General features: G+C 33.7%; 1 protein-coding gene across 1 annotated transcript in view; it reads left to right on the top strand.

Moving 5' to 3' along the window:
• Klhl1 (kelch like family member 1) overlaps positions 1-19,350 on the top strand; it is a 249,133-nt gene that overhangs the window by 166,723 nt on the left and 63,060 nt on the right. The window contains exon 6 of the mRNA XM_070001950.1: positions 6,433-6,619. Within this exon, the coding sequence (XP_069858051.1) occupies positions 6,433-6,619 (187 nt within the window). The remainder of the gene's footprint in view (positions 1-6,432; positions 6,620-19,350) is intronic.

Consider the following 19,350-nt stretch of genomic DNA (forward strand, 5'->3'; position numbering starts at 1 on the left):
ATAATTCATATGCATATAAAATATGCAAAGTTCTAAAGGTGCAATAAGGTATGCATATGGATTCTGTTTAGAAAGCCATATTAAGAAATATTTTAATAGTGTAATTAAAACAAGAAATAAGTTACAACAACAGTAAACTATGAATTTGTGTGTTTAGATACAAAAAATTCTGAGTTCTGTATGTCATATTTTATAGCCCTGATAAAAACTTACATCATTCATCTTTCCCAGAAATTCAAATATACTTAATTCAAATTTTTATAAGTGAAGTTTAGAATTTCATTTTAGTTTCTTAAATTTTATTGTCAAAATGTTGTACAGAGGGGTTACATTACATATGTAATGTAGTGAGTACATTTATTGTCAAACTTATTACCCTCTCCCTCATTTTTCTCCCACTTTCCGGCTCACCCAGTCCCCGCACCAGTTATACAGCTCATTTCCCACATATTGTCTTGTGAGTATCACAAAATACTCACATTGGTTCTCCCTTTGTCCTCTGTCTCAGCATTTTGTTGTTCCCCTTCTCTTCCTTAATTCAGATAAAAATATATATAACACCAGGGTACCAAAATCAAATACAGAGATTAACAAAGGATAATCCATAGGGGGGAAATACAAAAGAAACAAGAAATCACATAGTACATTAAAAACAACAAAGAAAACCTCTGTGTCCTTGTCTCTGGGTTTATTTCATTTAGCATCATCTAATATGATCATATGACATAAATTTTGAGCTTTTCTGTTCATCTGCTGGGACTACCCTAGACATATACTAATTATTACAAATGAGGGAAACCATGGGACTTAGGTTTCTTTGGGTCTGGTTTACTTCACTTATTTTTTCTAAGTCTTTCCATTTTCTTACAAATGGGGCTATGTCATTCTTTATGATGGAAGCATAGAATTCCACTGTAGAATTTCACATTTTTAACTAAAAAACAAAAACAAGGTGTAGAATAGAAGTGACTTTGGTTAGTATTATAGCAACATTATTTGGTAAAATTTTGGTTCATAGGTTGGCTGAGGAGATAATGAGATATCATAAATAAAATGATTATTGGATCAAGAATTGTAGCCAGGATAAAATTAATATAATATATATGTTTATATATATATATTTATTCATATTCTCCTAATTAACTAAAACAGCTTAAAGACAACTAAGTTACTAACTAAGTTAGTAGTGGAAATAAAGAAACATTGCAAGTCATCAAGAAAATTAGAAGACATCAATTATAGAAGGAAGAATAACAATGGGAACTATACAGATGGAGTTAACAGTTAAAATGTATGAGGTGGGATGTTCAGAAAAACTCCTAGTTACATTCTTTTACATTCTTTCTTTCTTTTTTTGTCAGTTGTGGGGCTTGAACTCTGGGCATGGGCGCTCTCCCTGCGCTCTTCAGTTCAAGGACAGCATGCTACCTCTTGAACCACATCGCCACTTCCAGTTTCTAGTGGTTTATTGGAGACTAGAGTCTCATGGACTTTCCTGCCCTGGCTGGCTTTGAACTCTGATCCTCAGATCTCAGCCTCCTGAGTAGCTAGGATTACAGGCATGAGCCACCGGTGCCCAGCAGGTTACAGTATTTCTAATTAAGAGTAAATCACTTTATGGTGATGGGCAGGAGTCAAAATATTTTATGTAAGGTACTTTTGCTCTTGATTATGATTATTAATAAGCAGGTTGGCAGTCGTAACAGGGATACATTGTTTAGAAATATCAGCTTGCTGGTAAGCAAAACTATTTTGTAAGAAATATAAGGAATTGTAGTTATGATTACTTTATGAGTCAAATTTGAAATTGACATTAAATACATTTGTGCTTATGTATTTTCCGATTTCAATAATGAGTAAAGTAGTGGGCATACTAGTACTTTAGCTGTAGGATATTAAATGATTGTCCACTAAAGTAACGGTTGACAAAATCATAGGGCCTATTGTTCTGTGATACTAAAACAGATGAGCCAGACAGGATTTTTCTGAGATTCTACTAGAAACACACACACACACACACACACACACACACACACACACACACACACACACACACACACACACACACACACAACTTAAATAGAAATACACATAAATAATGAATTACCTAACAAAAGTGTATTTGTTCCCAATTGCTTTAGCGACTTTGTCCTCATGGAAGCAAAGAACTTATAGCTGGACTTTGAATCTTAGCATCATTTCTTAAGAGAAGCTTGGAAGGAAAAAATGTTACCTTGACAGAAAGGGGTGAAGGAAAGAGAGCAAGGGAAGGAGCTGTGGGTAAAACAAGGTAGAAGAAAAGAGGTAAGATTGGGTATAAAGGTTTGGATTAAGGAAATGGCATCATTCAACCTGATAGACATTAGAAAAGCTAAAATAGAAAATACAGGGAAATGCATGTTAGGGTTTTAGGAAAAAAGTTTAAGTATATGGACTGACTGCTTCTAAACTAATATAGTGAAATTGAGCAATGACTTATAAAAATAAGAAATGATTATGTTTTAAAATGTAACCTAACTGGCTAAATTGAGAAAGAATTTCTAAGAAATTAGAAGGAGGATATATTAAACAGGTTGGTTCAAACAAGCAAAACATTTTTGTTATATATGTAATTTATGCAAATAATACACTTTTAGTCATTTCTCGTAAGTAGTTCTTTACACATTATAGAGAGAACCCATGATCTGATTCCATGTAATTCAACTCTGAGCCTGTTTGTGACTCAGCACCACAATATAGTGGTAAGATATATACAGTAAGATCATGTCTCATTTCCAGAGAGGCATTCTGTATCCATTCTGCTTTTTAATGTTCAAGCAGAGAATAAAATGGTCAGTAGTGTTAAAAACTTGTCAATATGAATGAATTCACTGGTGTTATCAGCCTGTCATCAATAACTATTGAGGTATCTCCAGGACCTATTAGACCACCTTGACCAAAATAGGTGCTAAATAAATAAATAGTATTTAGATTATTAGATTGCAGTACAATTGTTCAGTAAGGAAGTAATGTTCACACAGTCTCCAGATTTGCTCATTTCCTGTTTAGAAATTCTGCGGATTCTAAGGATGGAATAGTAAACTGATGTTAAATAAATGAAAGCAATCATAAATTATAGAAGCACAGAAGTTTGTTTATTAGTGAATAAGTACTGTCATTTGGGTTAATTTTAAGTGCTTTGCTTGTTTAAGTTATGCCATTAGTCTTCTCTATTTTTACTGTCAGCTTATATAATTATTTCTCCACTTAAGGCAATCAACTATTTCTGTATTCAGAATAAAATTAAGGACTCTGCTGATTATTTCATATATAGTTTCTTGTTGTTTCCTCAAATACTAGAAAGAATAACTTGGATGCATCTGCTGTAAGTTTTGCAAGTCAATTTGAAATGAGATAATGAGAAATTTGAAATGCCTCCATTTTTCTAATTGATACTAAGGCATAAAAATGATTATCACATTGCTTAGCAAAAATATTCATTTTGTCATTTGAATGCAACAAGGAATATTTCACTCTCTTAAAGGTTCATGATTCTACTTTATAGTATGAGGATCTATATGTTTAGTGTTTATTTCCAAGAGCCTATTACTGGTACTGTAGTCGTGGCTGTTCCTTTCTGTGGTAGTCCAGACAACTCCATCCAGAATGGGTACCTCAACAGTTAATGATGACAGGCTGAGAACACAAATTAATTAATTGCCAAGTTTTTAACACTGCTGACCATTTTATTCTCTGCTTGAACATTAACAATTTACATATAGAATAGGTGCCTCTCTGGAAATGATAAATGATCTTACTGTATATTGTGCTGCTTTTCACTGCACCACATCCTGAGTAATAAACAGGCTCATAGTTGATTTACATGGAAGGAGATCATGGGTTCTCTATATAATTTCTTAAGAACTACTTACTAGAAACGCCTGAACACATTTTAATTGCACAAATCCCATATATAACAAACTGAAATCTAAATTATATTTTTCCTATAACATATGGGATATGTCAAACAGAAAACTTGAAAGTCTGTTATGAAGCCCAGTTATTCTTTTAGAAGTGTCACTTCTAATGAGAATCAATTTTGTTTTATAGATTCTAATTTTGTGAGTTGATTTTACCAAAAGACCCAATAGCAAAATAAAAGTTTGATGTACTATGGAATAATATGAAGTTTATGAAATTTCGTCACTTGGTTGTGAAATAGAAAATGTTTTAATAACTGTGATAGCCTAAAGATAGAGTGTGGAAAATTTAATATGTTCTTTTGTCTGTAGAAGTTTAACTTCTATTTCTTTACGTATTTGTTAGATATTGCATTCCATTTTTCTATGGAATCTTATGACCACATGAAAGGATTACATATGCTTACTCTATATGGACAGATTCGGTTACATTTCCTTTCAAATTTACTTCTCATTAATTCAGTAGACTTATTTAAGGTCTAGAAATTTTTACACTAGTAGGAGTGTGTTCCTGTAATTTATATTGCTTTAGTGTTGTTACTTTACAACATTTTTGGAAAGATATCTGTAATAAAACTTTTGTAATGTAAATATGTTCAATTTGTTTTTTTAATTGTATTTTATTGTGAAGATGCTGTACAGAGGGGTTACAGTTATATGAGTAAGGTAATGAGTTGCTGTTCTCCCACTATCCCTGAATTTTTTATTAGAGTGTATAATAGGTTTTTGTTAGATTATATCATATTATAACATACATAAGAGCAAATCAATCAGTAAATATAAATCCATATGTTTCCTTTCTTATTTATGATAATATATAAAATATATTTATAGGTATAATTCAGTATCTATACAGATAAAGTAACAAAGAATAGCTCTATAAATCTTTTATAAATTATTATCCCCTATAGTGTAAAATAAAACAAAAATAATATGTAGCTTATATAGTATTTTATTTTATTAACCTGTTGTGTAATTGAAGAACTAAAACAGATGGGGTCAATTTGATGACGAATACTTATATATTTATTTTCTTGCATTTAGAAGTGAAAATGTACTCAGTAGTTATCAATTAACATTACTATTATCCTAGCTTCTTAGAGTTGCACAAAGAGCTAAAATGTATACACACACAAGCACATAGAAGATTTCTCATGGTAGTACTTGAAAAATTCAAAGACTCAACTTCAGGAAAATATGTCACTTGACATTCTTAAGAGAGGATCATATAGGTTCAATAGCTATGAACACCTGATCATATAAAATAATATTTACCAAAATATATACTCCAAAAAGTGGAAAAAAGATTTTCTTTCTTTTTATTTTTCTTTCTTTGTTTCTGTGTTTGTTTCATTTCCTTTTGTCTTATTTGTTCGTTTGTCTTTGGTAGGGTAACAGGTGAGGTGGGCACAGAATTGGTGGGATCAAGGGTGAACAAATGTAGCAGTGATACTTAATAGACCCTATGTTAAAAAATGACTTAGGCAACTTGTGGGTGGGGATGGAAGGGGAAAACAGGGAGAGAGCAAGGGAAGAGGCGATATAGTGAAAGAAATTGTACACTTTTAAGTGAATACATAACCCCTCTGTACATCACCTATATAAAAAAATAAATATTTGTTTAAATAAAAGAAAATTCAGCTGGATGCTGGTGGCTCACAACTGTAATCCTAGCTATTCAGGAAGATGTGATCAGAAGATTGAAGTTCAAAGACAGCCTAGGCAGGAAAGTCTGTGAGAATCTTATTTCCAATAACCACCAGAAAAATGGAAGTGGCTCTGTGGCTTAATTGGTAGAGAGCTGAGGGAAGAGTGCCTAGGCAAGGAGTTGAAGCCCCTGACCATCCACCCCCCAAAAAAAAAAAAAAATATATATATATATATATGTCATTTAGTAGAATTATTTTAAGCAGTTTTGTACTTGGGTAATTTTTGTTTCTTATATAAATATGAGCTTATAGTTTTTAAAGATTAAACATAATATTTTGTTAACATATTTGGTTAAAATTAATTTTACATGGTTAAAAAGCCAAGAAGGCATAATTCATTTTAACTAAATTAATCCTCTCTACTTAAATTTTGTGTATATATCAACAGTAGTATTTGACCATATTTTAATTTAAAATGTTGCTTGCATTAATGTTAACATTTAAAGATACCAGTATCTATGTTGAGTATCTAGTTATGTAACACCTAATCCAAATCTGAATTGAACACCTTAATTTTAAATTTTAGTGTCCAGGAAAAAACTATATATATATATGTATATGTATATATATATATATATATATATATATATACACACATATGTTTTTGTCTTATTTAACTTCTTAACTATGTGCATAAGGCATTTATACTATATTCTCCAAATATGAGTAAGGCAATAGACATTAAGTCTCTAATTTTACTACTTATGATTTATGCTCATACACTTATCAGACAATATGAACAGTGATTAATTTATTATTCACAGATATTGGCTGACTTAGAAAACCATGCATTATTTAAGAATGATCTGGAATGTCAAAAGCTGATTTTGGAAGCAATGAAGTACCACCTACTGCCAGAAAGAAGAACTTTAATGCAAAGCCCAAGAACTAAGCCCAGAAAATCTACAGTTGGCACTCTGTATGCAGTTGGAGGAATGGATAATAATAAAGGTATGTAATACCAGATCTTTATTAATACATACTGTGTGTAATTTGGTGACTTAATTTGGATATTATAATCTATAAATCCAATAATATTTGTGAATAATTATATTTTAACATAATCTCTTAAGATTAGATTGAAAAATCAAAACACATTTGAGATTTCTGATATGTACTTGCTTCATCTGCTTCTTTTGAATCTTTTCTTCATTTCCTGTTCATTATGTACAATATTTAAAATGAGATGAAAAGAGAATGTGAAGTAAATAAAACACACACACACACACACACACACACACACACACACACACACACACACACACACACACACACACACACACACAAAACCCACTGGCCAGGGCTGGGAAGGTGGCTCAGTAGTAGAGTGCTTGCCTCACGTGAGTGAGGCCCGGGGTTCGATTCCTTAGCACCACTAAACAGAAAAAGCCAGAAGTGGCACTGTGGCTCAAGTGATAAGAGTGCTAGCCTTGAACTGAAGAGCTGAGTGACAGCGCTCAGGCCCAGGCTCAGGCTCCAGGACCGACAAGGAAAAAAAAAAAACATTGGCCAAATGACATGTGGGGAATGCTATTTCTAGAAACTGAATTTTTCTTATAATTGAACACCTTGATTTTAAAGAATTTCTCTTATTTACTTAGAATTCCATTGTGTGTGTGTGTATACCTTTGTGTGTGTGTGTGTGTGTGTGTGTGTGTGTGTGTGTGTGTGTGTGTGTGTGTTACTTTTTCTTGATCCATTCATCTACCTAGGGGTAGATGGTGAATAATGCTGTGATAAACATAGTTGTAATGGTAGCTTTAGTATGCCCTTGTTTGTGATCATTTGGGTAAATGCCCACAAGTGGGATTGTTGGGTCATAGGGGAGCTCTATGTGGAGTTTTTGAGATACCTCCATAATGCTTTCCAAAGTGGTTGAACAAGTTTACACTCCCACCAAGAGTGCAGTCGAGTTCCCTTTTTGCCATATCCCCTCCAGGATCTGTCATTTTAGATTTCTTGATTATAGCCATTCTAAGTGGGGTGAGGTGGTATCTCAATGTTGTTTTGATTTGCATTTCTTTCATGGCTAGAGAAGTGGAGCATTTCTTCATGTGTCCATTGACCATTCTTATTCCCTCTTCTGAGAAGTCTCTCTTTATGTCTTTATCCTACTTGTTGATGGGACAGTTGTTTCTTTAAGGATTGGTTTTTGGAGGATTTAAAATTTTAAATATTTTAAATATGAGGCTCTTGTCTGTTGTATAGCTAGTGAAGATCTTCTCCCAGTCTTTGGGCTTTCTATTGATCTTACTAGCTAGGCCCTTTTTCATGAAAAAGCTCTACAGTTTCATGCAATCCTATTTGTCCAACCTTTCTTTGATTTGTTGTATTTTGAGTCTTTATTAAGTAAATTTTGAACTATGCCAAGGAGCCCTAGAGTTTCTCCTATTCCTTCCTGCCCCCCTACCAAAGTTGTAAAGTTCATTTTTGACATAAGGACTTGTACATGTCATTGTTGCAATGGGTCCACCTGTATCCCTACTTAAACAATTTGTTTTTTCCCTTCCCCTCCACAAATTATAAGAACATCAAACACAGTGAAAGCAAGGGTTATACCATGGGGAAGGGACATATTCTTGAGTAGCTAGGATTACAGGTGTGAGCCACTGGCGCCCAGCAGAGAAATCCTTTTATTAGTATATGGTGTCAGTCTTTATCTCTTCTCACTAATTTTAATTTGAAGTCTATTTTATCTGATATTAGGGTTGCTACTCCAGCCTGTTTGGGGAGTCTGTTTGTTTGGTAGATTTTATTCCAGCATTTCCCTTTCAGAACATATTTGTTTTGGTGGGGAAGGTGTGTCTCTTGAAGACAGCAGAAAGATGGATACTGTTTTTTGATCTAACTAGAAATTATATTTCATTTGATTGGAAAGTTAAGTTCATTAATATTGAGAGTTAAGATTGAGAGGTGTTTGGAAGTTCCTGTCATGTTATCCACCTTCTTAAGGGCTGTATCACCTAGGTTCTGCCTATGTTTCTCTGGTTCTTTGTATGGGGGCTGTTTCTCTGCCTTCCTCATGTTTTAGTTGGTTCTCCACGTGTAGGACATCTTTGAATATCTTTTGTACTGCTGGATTTGTGGAGACATATTGTTCCAATTTTTCTTTGCTGTGGAAGGTTTTTATTTTTCCCTCAGTTATGTAGGAGAGTTTAGCTGGGTACACTATTCTTGGTTGATAATTGTTTGTCGTTAACACATGGCATACTTCATTCCAGGCTCTTCTTGTTTCATGGTCTCTGCTGAGAAATCTGTAGTTATCCTGATTTGTTTCCCTGTAGAGGTGATTGATCTTTCCTCCCTGAAATCTTTAAGGATCCTTTCCTTGGTTTCTATTGATCCTGTGCAATTACAATGTGGTGGTGGGATGTTGCGCTCTGGTCTGGTCTATTTGGGGTTCTAAAGGCTTTTTGTATGTGAATGGGACTATCCTTTTGCATGTTTGGGAAGTTCTCAATTAGGATTTTATTAAATAAATTTCCTTTGAACTTTGGCTTCTGTTTCTCGGCCCTCTTCTACACCAATTGGCCTTAAATTATACCTTCTGATGGTGTCTTCTATATACTAAATAGATCTATCTTTTTTTGTCTTTGTTTTGAATTGTCGGCTCTCTCTACATAATGTCTAGGCAGTCTTCTACCCCAGAGATATGATTTACTGCATGGTCTAGCCTACTATTCAAACTTCTTTTTTAAAAAAAAAAATTCCCTTCCTTCTAATTATTCAGTTTTAATGACTTCAATTCTTTGTTGAAGCTTTGTTTTAGATCTTGTATGGGTTTGCCTCCTTGATTTGGTTTTCCGTGTTCACTCCCTTTCCTTTTGTTGGAATTCATTCAGCTTTCTGGTTTCAGATTCCATGAATTTCTCTATTAATATTTTGTTTGCCTTATCACACTCATGCACAGCTTCATGTAAGCTTTCACTTTTTTCATTCAACATGTTTACAAGTCATGTTTGCAAAGCATTTGAGAGGTGTCCTCTGGACTTTTTCTCAATTGCTCTGTTGCCTTGTCTTTGGTCAGGGTTCAAATTCTTTGACTTGCCATTTTTTCTTGCGTTTCAGTGGCTTGTTCTGCCCATTTGGGAATAAAAGAAAATACAATTCCTTACTAGAACACCAGTAGCTGCATAAATTTGGAGGTTTATAATTAACAATGGGTATTTTCACTCTATTTCACTTTTTTTGGGAGTGAGTATATACCTAATTACATACCAAAACACAATTCTAAGACAAGCACCTACCGAAAACCTTGTAGTTGCTCAGACATTGGGAGTTCATAATCCACGATGGGTATTTTCACTCTATCTCACCTTTTGGGGAGTGAGATTATATAAATTACATACTAAATCACAATTTTAAGACAAGCCCCCAACCAAAGCCCTGTAGTTACACAGGAATTGGAGGTTCACGCTCAAAATGGTATTTTCACCCTATTTCTCCTTTATGGAATTAAAAACATCTACACTTGCCCACCAGGACACAATTTTAGAGCAAGCCAGAAGCCAAAGCCCTTTACTTACACAGACTTTGGAGGTTCTTCCTCAAAGATAAGATTTTTCCCTAAGGGGGAGGGGTGGGGAGATGCGGGGGTGGGCTGCCTTCCTGGAGCAGTTCTGTTTCCCTTGGCTTTGTGGCTGTCGTTCTGCCCAGGGGTTAGCAGGATGTGGAATTCTGCTCGTGATCGTTCAGTCCTAACTGGAGGTAGGTGAAGAGATGAGGCCCCCCAGTGTCTGGCACCTTTGGTTTGGCCATGTCTGGTCGGTTCCATGGCAGCTGCTGGTGGCCACAGCAGCCCCTATGCTCAAATCTGTCTTCTGGTGCAAACTGCCTGAATTTTTCCTCTCTAGGCAGAATCTCTGTACTTTTAAGGCTCACTTGGCATGATTTTCCTGCAGTGAATTTTTCCCTGACCTGCAAAAACTGTTTTCTTGGAGAGGGCTCACATATAGCCCAGCTACATCTCCACCATCTTCCTCAGGTCCCAATATATTTATTTTAAAGTTGGATTTCTTTTCTAATAATGAATTATTATTAGCGAATTTCCATAATCATAAAATAGCACAGATGTTTTTAATGCAGAATTAATATTCAAAGGCATTAGTTTAACTCTTACAATAATATATCAGATATATTATAGTATTTTTTTAGTTTTTACCATCCAGTGTGTTTACTTGTAGATTTATAGGCACATTCTAGTTACCATAATGAGGAAAACTATGAAATCTCTATGTCTTTGGAGCTAGGATTCATCTTTTAATATATTTTTTTCCAAGCCTTTCCAAAGCTTCACAAATGATACACTGGGGCCTAATAAATTTTCTTTTCCTTTGTCTTGTTTGTTACTATATTTGTCTTTGGGAAAATAAAGGGAAGCACAGAAAAATTGGGACAATGGGTGCAAAAATGCAGCAGTGGTACTCAATAGACACTGTGTAGAAAATGAAACATATAACTTGTGGCTAGAAATGGGAGGGGGAAACTGTGAAAGAGTCAGGGAAATATATATACACAATGGAATTCTATGCCTCCATCAGAAAGAATGACATTGCCCCATTTGTTAGGAAATGGAAAGACTTGGAAAAAATTATATTAAGTGAAGTAAGCCAGGCCCCAAAAAACTTAGGTCCCATGGTTTCCTTTATTTGCAATAACTAGTATATGTCTGAGTCAAGCAGAAAAGGTCAGATAAGTTGATGTCAGGGAAATGATCCCTAAGATAAATATTTAAATGTTTTTTTTTTCTTTCAGGTGATTGTTTCTAACACATTTATAAGATTATTTCTTTGTTGCTTTTTGTATGTCCCTCCCCCATGGAATAACCCCTGATGTCACTGTATTTGATGTTGGTATAATGTGGAGGGGAAGGGAAAAAACAAATCGTTTAAATAGGGATACAGGTGAATCCATTGCAACAATGAGATGTACAAGTCGTTATGTGGAAAAATGAACTTTACAACTTTGGTAGGGGGAGAGGAGGAGGATTGGGTGGGGGGACAGGGGGAGAATGGGAAGGGATGGGAAGGGGAAACAAAGGAGGAGGCTACAATGCTTGATAAGAAATGTACTCATTATCTTGCCCATGTAATTGTAACCCCTCTGTACAGTATTATCACAATTAAAAAAAAAACTCAAGGAAAGAGTGATATGGTTAAAAAAATATTTATTGCCTCTAATGTAACTGTAAACACTGTATATCACCTCTACAATAACAGTGAAATACACTTAAAAGTACATCCAAAATTTGGGAAGTGGTGCTGTAGCTCAAGTTCTAGAGCACTAGCCTTGAGCTGTAGAGCTGAGGGATAGCGCTCAGGCTCAGAGTTCAAGGCCCACGACTAACCCCCCCCCCAAAAAAAAAACAAAAACAAAAACAAAACTATTGCTGGGCACTCACTGGTGGCTCACTCCTGTAATCCTAGCTATTTAGGAGGCTGAGATCTGAGGACCGAGGTTCAAAGCCAGCCTGGGCAAGAAAGTCAGTGAAACTCTTATCCTGAATAAACCACACAGAAAAATGGAAATGGCACTGTAGCTCAAATGGTAGAGCGCTTGCCTTGAGATAAAGAGCTGAGGGACAGCGCCCAGGCACAGAGTTTAAGCCCCAAGACTGACCCTTCCCCCCAAAAAAAAAATTGGGGGGAAATGCATAACAAGATAAATAAAAAAGAGAAATCAGCTGATTAATATAAAAAAGCATTCTTTCCAAAATGTTTATCAAATTATGTTTTATTATCTATTATTTGTGTGAATACCTGTCATCTATTGTTCATCTATCTCACTCATTCTCCTTTCTTATGTATCTCTCCATAAGTATGCAGACATATATTCAAGGCCATACATCTATATTTACAAAGGTGTATATTCATATTTGCCCTCTTACTCAATTGGAACATCAATATGATATTATGTAAAGATTTATATATTTGTATTAACCACTTTACATTTCATTAAATTTTAAAATGGATTTTCATCAAAACATTTCACTGTTAATTGAAGCTTGATACCAAGTGCTTTGTCAGAATTCCATCTACATTTTCTACAAATGATGTCAGTATTACCTGTGCACATAAAAGTTTTGAGTAGCCTTTGAGAGAATTCCAAATATTAGTAGGTGAAAATTTAGTGGGTGTCAAGATGAAACTTTTGTACAGGTGAATTCATTTCTTTCTAAGAAGCACACAAAAATTCATTCTATCATTAAATTTTAAAGAAACTGAATTTTTCACTACCTTTCAAAAGTTTGCCTTAAAATTATTTTTATATCCAACATTAAATAAAAATACTTATATAATGAACCTTCATGTCCTTTTTTGTATGTTCCTTCTCAGATAATAAGATTTCAATTTTATTGACATATTAGTAATATATGTAATAATTAGTATTTTTCTTGTAATTATTTGAGATTTTATTCCAAAATTTGAGCTGTTTGTCATTGGAATATATACATAGCTAAGAAAATATAAATCAATGATGATTAATTTTGATTGGTAATCCAAGAATTTGTAATCCATGCAACTATGTATCATCTCTCTTTCTCCCTCCTTCTATGAAGCTATCTATCTATCTATCTATCTATCTATCTATCTATCTATCTATCTATCTATCTATCTATCTATCTATCTGTATTTCAATGTATCTATCGATGTATCTATCTATGTATTTACTTACCTACCTACCTTACCATTAATCCTTCTAATTTCAGTACTTTTCACTAATGATAGAATCTATCAACCAATCCTTTAATTGCAACCTTTGGGAAACACTACACATCCAAACAACAGCAATGCCAAACAAATATGAATCAATTTGTTGGCAGGGGTGGCCAAACACCGGTTTGAGACCAGTTCAGACAAAAAGGTCACAAGACCTCATCTTAAACAACAAATGGGTTTTGTATTCCATCTCCATTATTTATGATCATGTCAGAGTCTGAAATTTGGAGGATGATTATTTTAGTTCAACGTGGGCAAAAATGTTGAAACTCAATCTCAACAGAATAATCTGGGAGTGGTGTACTGATTGTTGTTGGTTCACAACTCTGAACTTAGCTATGCAGTTGGCAAGGATCTGAAGATAGAGGCTCAGTACCATACCAGCCAGACACATATCCACACGACTCTCATAAAATTAATCACAGAAAGCTATAGTGGAGACATCTTAAGTAGTAGAGTGGAAGCCACAAGCAAAATGATCAAGTAGCAGGAGGTCTTGGGTTCAAGTCCCAATATGAGAGAATGTGTGCATGCAAGTGCTCGTGTGTGTGTGTGTGTGTGTGTGTGTGTGTGTGTGTGTGTGTGTGTGTGCAAGATTGATATTGGATAATGATAGTGATTGAGATTGGATAATTAGTGCCCAGTATACTTACTGGTACTGGAATTAGAGTGCATAACATAACAAGAAGCAAAATCCTGTTGCTTTTCTTCCATTCTGAATTCTTCTACGATAGGTTATTTTTTGTTTTTTTGCTTCAAATTTTTAAATTTGTTTTTCTATCTATATTTGAACCATTAACCACTTAAAATTTTTACGTGCATTTTACATATCTTTACAGTTTGACATTTCTATTGTGAATTACTTACAGAGTATCCACAAATTCATTAGAGTAAATTTAGATTGGAGATAATTACATCTCAAAGTAATATACTAAATAATACATTAAATTAGAATAGCTCTAACTTTAGTGGAGTTGCTCATTTATTAATGATTAAACTGTATGCATTTTTCAACTATAGAATATTATACACACTGTAGAACCTCAGTGAATAGTGATTGATGTCTTCAATCTGAGGAATCAAAGAAAAATATTTGGAACTACAGATTGAGGAACACTCTGTTTTGTTTCTTTTTTTTTTTTTTTAACATTAGCTCTCTTTCCCGAACTATACTAATTCTGAGATCATTGTATATAATTATGGGAAAGCCTTACTTATTTTAGGCTTTTGGGAAACATCTGATAATTTTAAATTAAGATTGATTAAAGTGATGTTTGTATATGTCCAAAGTATCTAAACTATGGATATAAGAAGCATTACCTTTGAGTTATAATATAGTATATATTAATCTAAACTTTATAACAATCTGAATTTTAATAACATCTTTTTGACAGTACTATAATTTGACCTCAAAACTTTGAATTTGTTAAGTGCTCTATGGCTTCAGCTACTACTCATCTAGGCCCTTTCTGTTTAGGGTATTATTCTGATAATGTGTCACTTTGTCCAAGCTCAGACTTCTATTCTCTTATTTATGTTTTTTGCTTAACTATGATTATTTACAATTGTGAACCAAAACATCTGACTTTTTTGTGGATGGATGTCTCACTATCATTATGCTCTGGATGGTCTTGAACCCTAATTTCCCTTTGTATTCTGAGTAGCTTACAGACTTGAAAACTATTACCAGTCTTAATTTTTAAGGCATGAAAGTCAAAAGATAAATAGATGACTGATATTTAAATAAATTTTCATATTTGACCTTTCTTTCAAACAGAATATATATTTATATACATATGGATTTACCACATTTGTTCTTAATAATTGCTATATTGAAAGAATAAAATTATGTCATGATTAGCACATTTTCAAATATCTACTTCCAAACATTACCATATACAAATTTTAACTCCTATAAAAAACATATTTGAGAGTATTTTTCTCATTAGTTTTCATAAAATAAAAAATATGCTTTTGAATAATTGAGATATTTTACATACAATTCTCTTATATGAGGTCTATAATTCTATACAGTCATTGCATTTACTACTATAAGAAAATCATTATGCTCCTTCCCAGAATATATGCTTCCCGTAACATATCCATCTAACTTGCCATTAAACTTTAATCATCAAATTTGCTTTGCCTTCCTTAGCTCACCGATTTTTGAGGACTGTTTCTGATATATCAGCATTTCCACTACTTTGGTTGAATGAAACTTTATCACCTCTTTCCTGCAAATGGAGGAAAATTGTGGTTTTCCTTCTTTTATTTTGAAAGGGGGAGGGTGAGTCTTGGGTCTTTTTTTTTTTTTTTTTTTTTTTTGTCGGTCGTGGGGCTTGAACTACTGGGCCTGGGCTTTGTCCCTCAGCTCTTCAGCTCAAGGCGAGCGCTCTACCACTTGAGCTACAGCACCACTTCCGGTTTTCTGGTGGTGTATTGGAGATAAGAGTCTCACGGTCTGTCTTGCCCGGGCTGGCTTTGAACCGCGATCCTCAGATCTCAGCCTCCTGAGTAGCTAGGATTACAGGCGTGAGCCACCAGCGCCCGGCAATTCTTGGGTCTTGAACTCTGGGCATGAGCTCTTCCCTCAGCCCTTCAGCTCAAGGTGAGCACTCTTATCACTTGAGCCATAGAACCACTTCCAAATTGTGGTTTTCAAAGGAACTTACTCTTGATTATGACAGAGAAATATACTAATGATTTACTTACCTTCAATTTCTCTCCAACCCCAGATACCCACACATTACTGTCAAATTCTCTTATTGTACTCATCAAGAAAAATAAATAAATTAAAAAAAATAATAAAATGAAGTAAATCTATTTATTAGTCCATGGTCCTCAGACAAAGCTCAATATTCTTTGCCCACACAACATCCATACTTCATCTTCTACCATTAAAATTGATCCAACCTTTCTTTTTAATTTTCCATCAAAAATGTTCCATTATCAACATGTATCTATACAAAAATTATCATATAAAGCATATAAAAGTATGTTTTATGCACATTTTGATAGAAACACATATATGATAATATTATAGATTTATAAGCAGCAAAGATTTCATGCATGAAACCATGACAGAATATATTTTCTTCATTTCACTGAAACTATAAGAATATGTTAACAAATAAAAAAATATTTTGATGATATGTATCATTTATAAAAATGCTAGCTGATTTTCATAGATCTTTTGTAAACATAATATTTTGTATATTGTTTTACAATATTTATCTTGTTAAAATTTTTATATCAATGAAATATTTTATATGGATGTATTATAGGGTGCTTTTAATTTATTTTATATCTTTAGAAAAACTTTTCATAAGCTATGCTCCATACTCAATTAACATTGGCTTGTGACTTTTAAAGGATGCCTTTAGGAATATGCCAGCACTTAAATGTGTTTCCAAAGTACGAACATACACTGGAGCTAATGACTTATGCACGTAATGGTATGCCCAACAAATGCAGTTTAATATCATAAGAGAATTCATGAATAAATACTCATGTGGATCAGAAAAAATATAATTTATTCTGTTACACTGGAAACACATCAGCTATCTGTATAATTTAAGTAATTCAAGCATACCACCAAGAGGAGAGAAAATAATTTTAATGATGTTAATAATGATGAACTCAATTTCTCTGGCATAAGCAAAAAGTGGAAGGATAAAAACAGATTCCTTATGGGGAACATTAACTATTTAGTATGGACAGTGCAGTTGAGAATTTTGTTATATTTTATATACAAAAACAAATTGTATCACAAAAAATATTGTTAAGTTCTATAATCCAAACCAAAGTAATAACCCCAAAATAAGTTTCCAAAATAGATTTAAAATGTTTTTAAATATAGTAATGTATACATATGTATTTCCCTGAGTTAATATAAATATACAATTATTAGCAATATGGAGGGGTTTTGAAGTAACTTTAAAATGTGTTTAAACTGCTGACATTAATGCTTAAACTTTTATCAATAATGCAAAATATTTAATATATATATAATATATATAATATAATATATATATATATAATATATATAATAATTTATTTAGTTCAGTAAAATAGGAAGGACTGTGTGAGCCTTCCTAACCATAGTGAGATAAGTAAGTTTATCTTTCTCCACATAAGATGTGGATAATATTATCTGTTTCTTTTAGACATTTGGAGCAACATCTGTACAAATATGCATGTGAAAATGAAGTATTTGAAAGAGGGTTGGAATCATAGTCTAAAATATTATAGCATATTATATATTGCTGGTATTATTGCTCACACTTATGACCTATTCATTGAAAATGTCTTCAATGTTTTAATTGGGCAAATATAGTTATAAAGAAGGGAGGTGGTGGTACAATTTTAACTTCTGAAAAAATTCCATTTAAAAGGGAGTGCATAAAATGATTTCAACTATAAAACAATATAATGTTTGAGTAATAAACTTGTAATTATTTTTAAAGCTATTACATTCATTTATTAGCTTTGGCATCCTAAATTTTGTGTCAACATTTTAATAAACCAATATCAGTTCAATCTTTATCATGTAATAAGTTGAAAACAATTATTATTCTTACATATGAAGATAAATGAGTTAGTGTATTTTAAACAAGTTACATAGGGACATTGTTTTTGCCAATATATTTTTAATAGTAATTAGTCAATGTTCATTGTGTTTATACTTTGACTATTGCACAGAATTTACAATTGCTTTTAAGTGACTTTATTGATTGATTGTTTGATTGATTGTCAGTTGTAAGGCCTGTACTCTGTGCCTGGACGCTGTCCCTTAGCTCTTCAGCTCAAGGCTAGCACACTACCACTTGAGCCACAGTGCCACTTCAGACTTTTTCTGCTTATGTGGTGCTGAGGAATTCAACCAAGGGCCTCATGCATGCAAGGCAAGCAGTCTACCACTAAGCCACCTTCTTAGTCCTTAAGTGACTTTAAAAAGAACAGGATTTAGCTATCACCAATATCTACCTCTGAAGGCTGGATAGGAATATATGATTACTTCAAAACCCTCAATCTTATCATTTATACTTCTATCAGATTAACCTCCTTTATAAATATTTGGGAGTGTTGCATGAAATGTGACTTTCTGATAATGCTGCCAGCATTATTTTTCTCTTAACTTAGAAAATAATAATCTTTCAAAGAATTTCCTGATCTTGTACTTAAAAAGTACTAGTTATGCTGGTAGGTTTAGTATGGTCTTGTTTATGATCATTCAGGTAAAGGCCAGAAAGTGAGATTTCTGGGTCATAGGGGATCTCTATGTGGAGCCTTTTGAAGAACCTCCATATAACTTTTCAAAGTGGTTGAACAATTACAATCCCACCAACAATGCAGTAGGGTTCCCTCTGTCCACATTCCCTCCAGCATCTGTATATTTATTGCAGCATTATTTACTAGAGCTAAGATATGGAACCAACCCAGATGTCCCTCCGTAGATGAATGGATCAGGAAAATGTGGTATATATACACAATGGAATTCTATGCCTCCATCAGAAAGAATGACATTGCCCTATTTGTTAGGAAATAGGAAGACTAGGAAAAAATTATATTAAGTGAAGTAGCCCAGGCCCAAAGAAACATAGTTCCCATGGTTTCCCTTATTTGTATATGTCTGAGACAAGCAGAAACGGTAAGATAAGTTGATGTTAGGTGAAATGAACCCCTAGATAAGTACTCAAATGGTTTTTCTTTCTTGCTAATGTTTCTAACACATGTGTTGCTTTGTATGTCCCTTCCCCATGATATAACCCCTGTTTTCACTATGTTTGATGTTGGTATAATTTGTGGAGCGGAAGGGAAAAAATATTGTTTAAGTAGGGATACAGGTGGACCCATTGCAACAATGAGATGTACAAGACGTTATGTCGAAAAACGAACTTTACAACTTTGGCGCAGGGAGGGGGAGGGTGGGGGAGATGGTAAGGCATGGGAAGGGAAAACAAA

The sequence above is a fragment of the Dipodomys merriami genome, unplaced genomic scaffold (genome assembly GCF_024711535.1).
Source record: "Dipodomys merriami isolate MVZ:Mamm:240054 unplaced genomic scaffold, mDipMer1.0.p SCAF_6, whole genome shotgun sequence".
Taxonomy (NCBI): Eukaryota; Metazoa; Chordata; class Mammalia; order Rodentia; family Heteromyidae; genus Dipodomys; species Dipodomys merriami.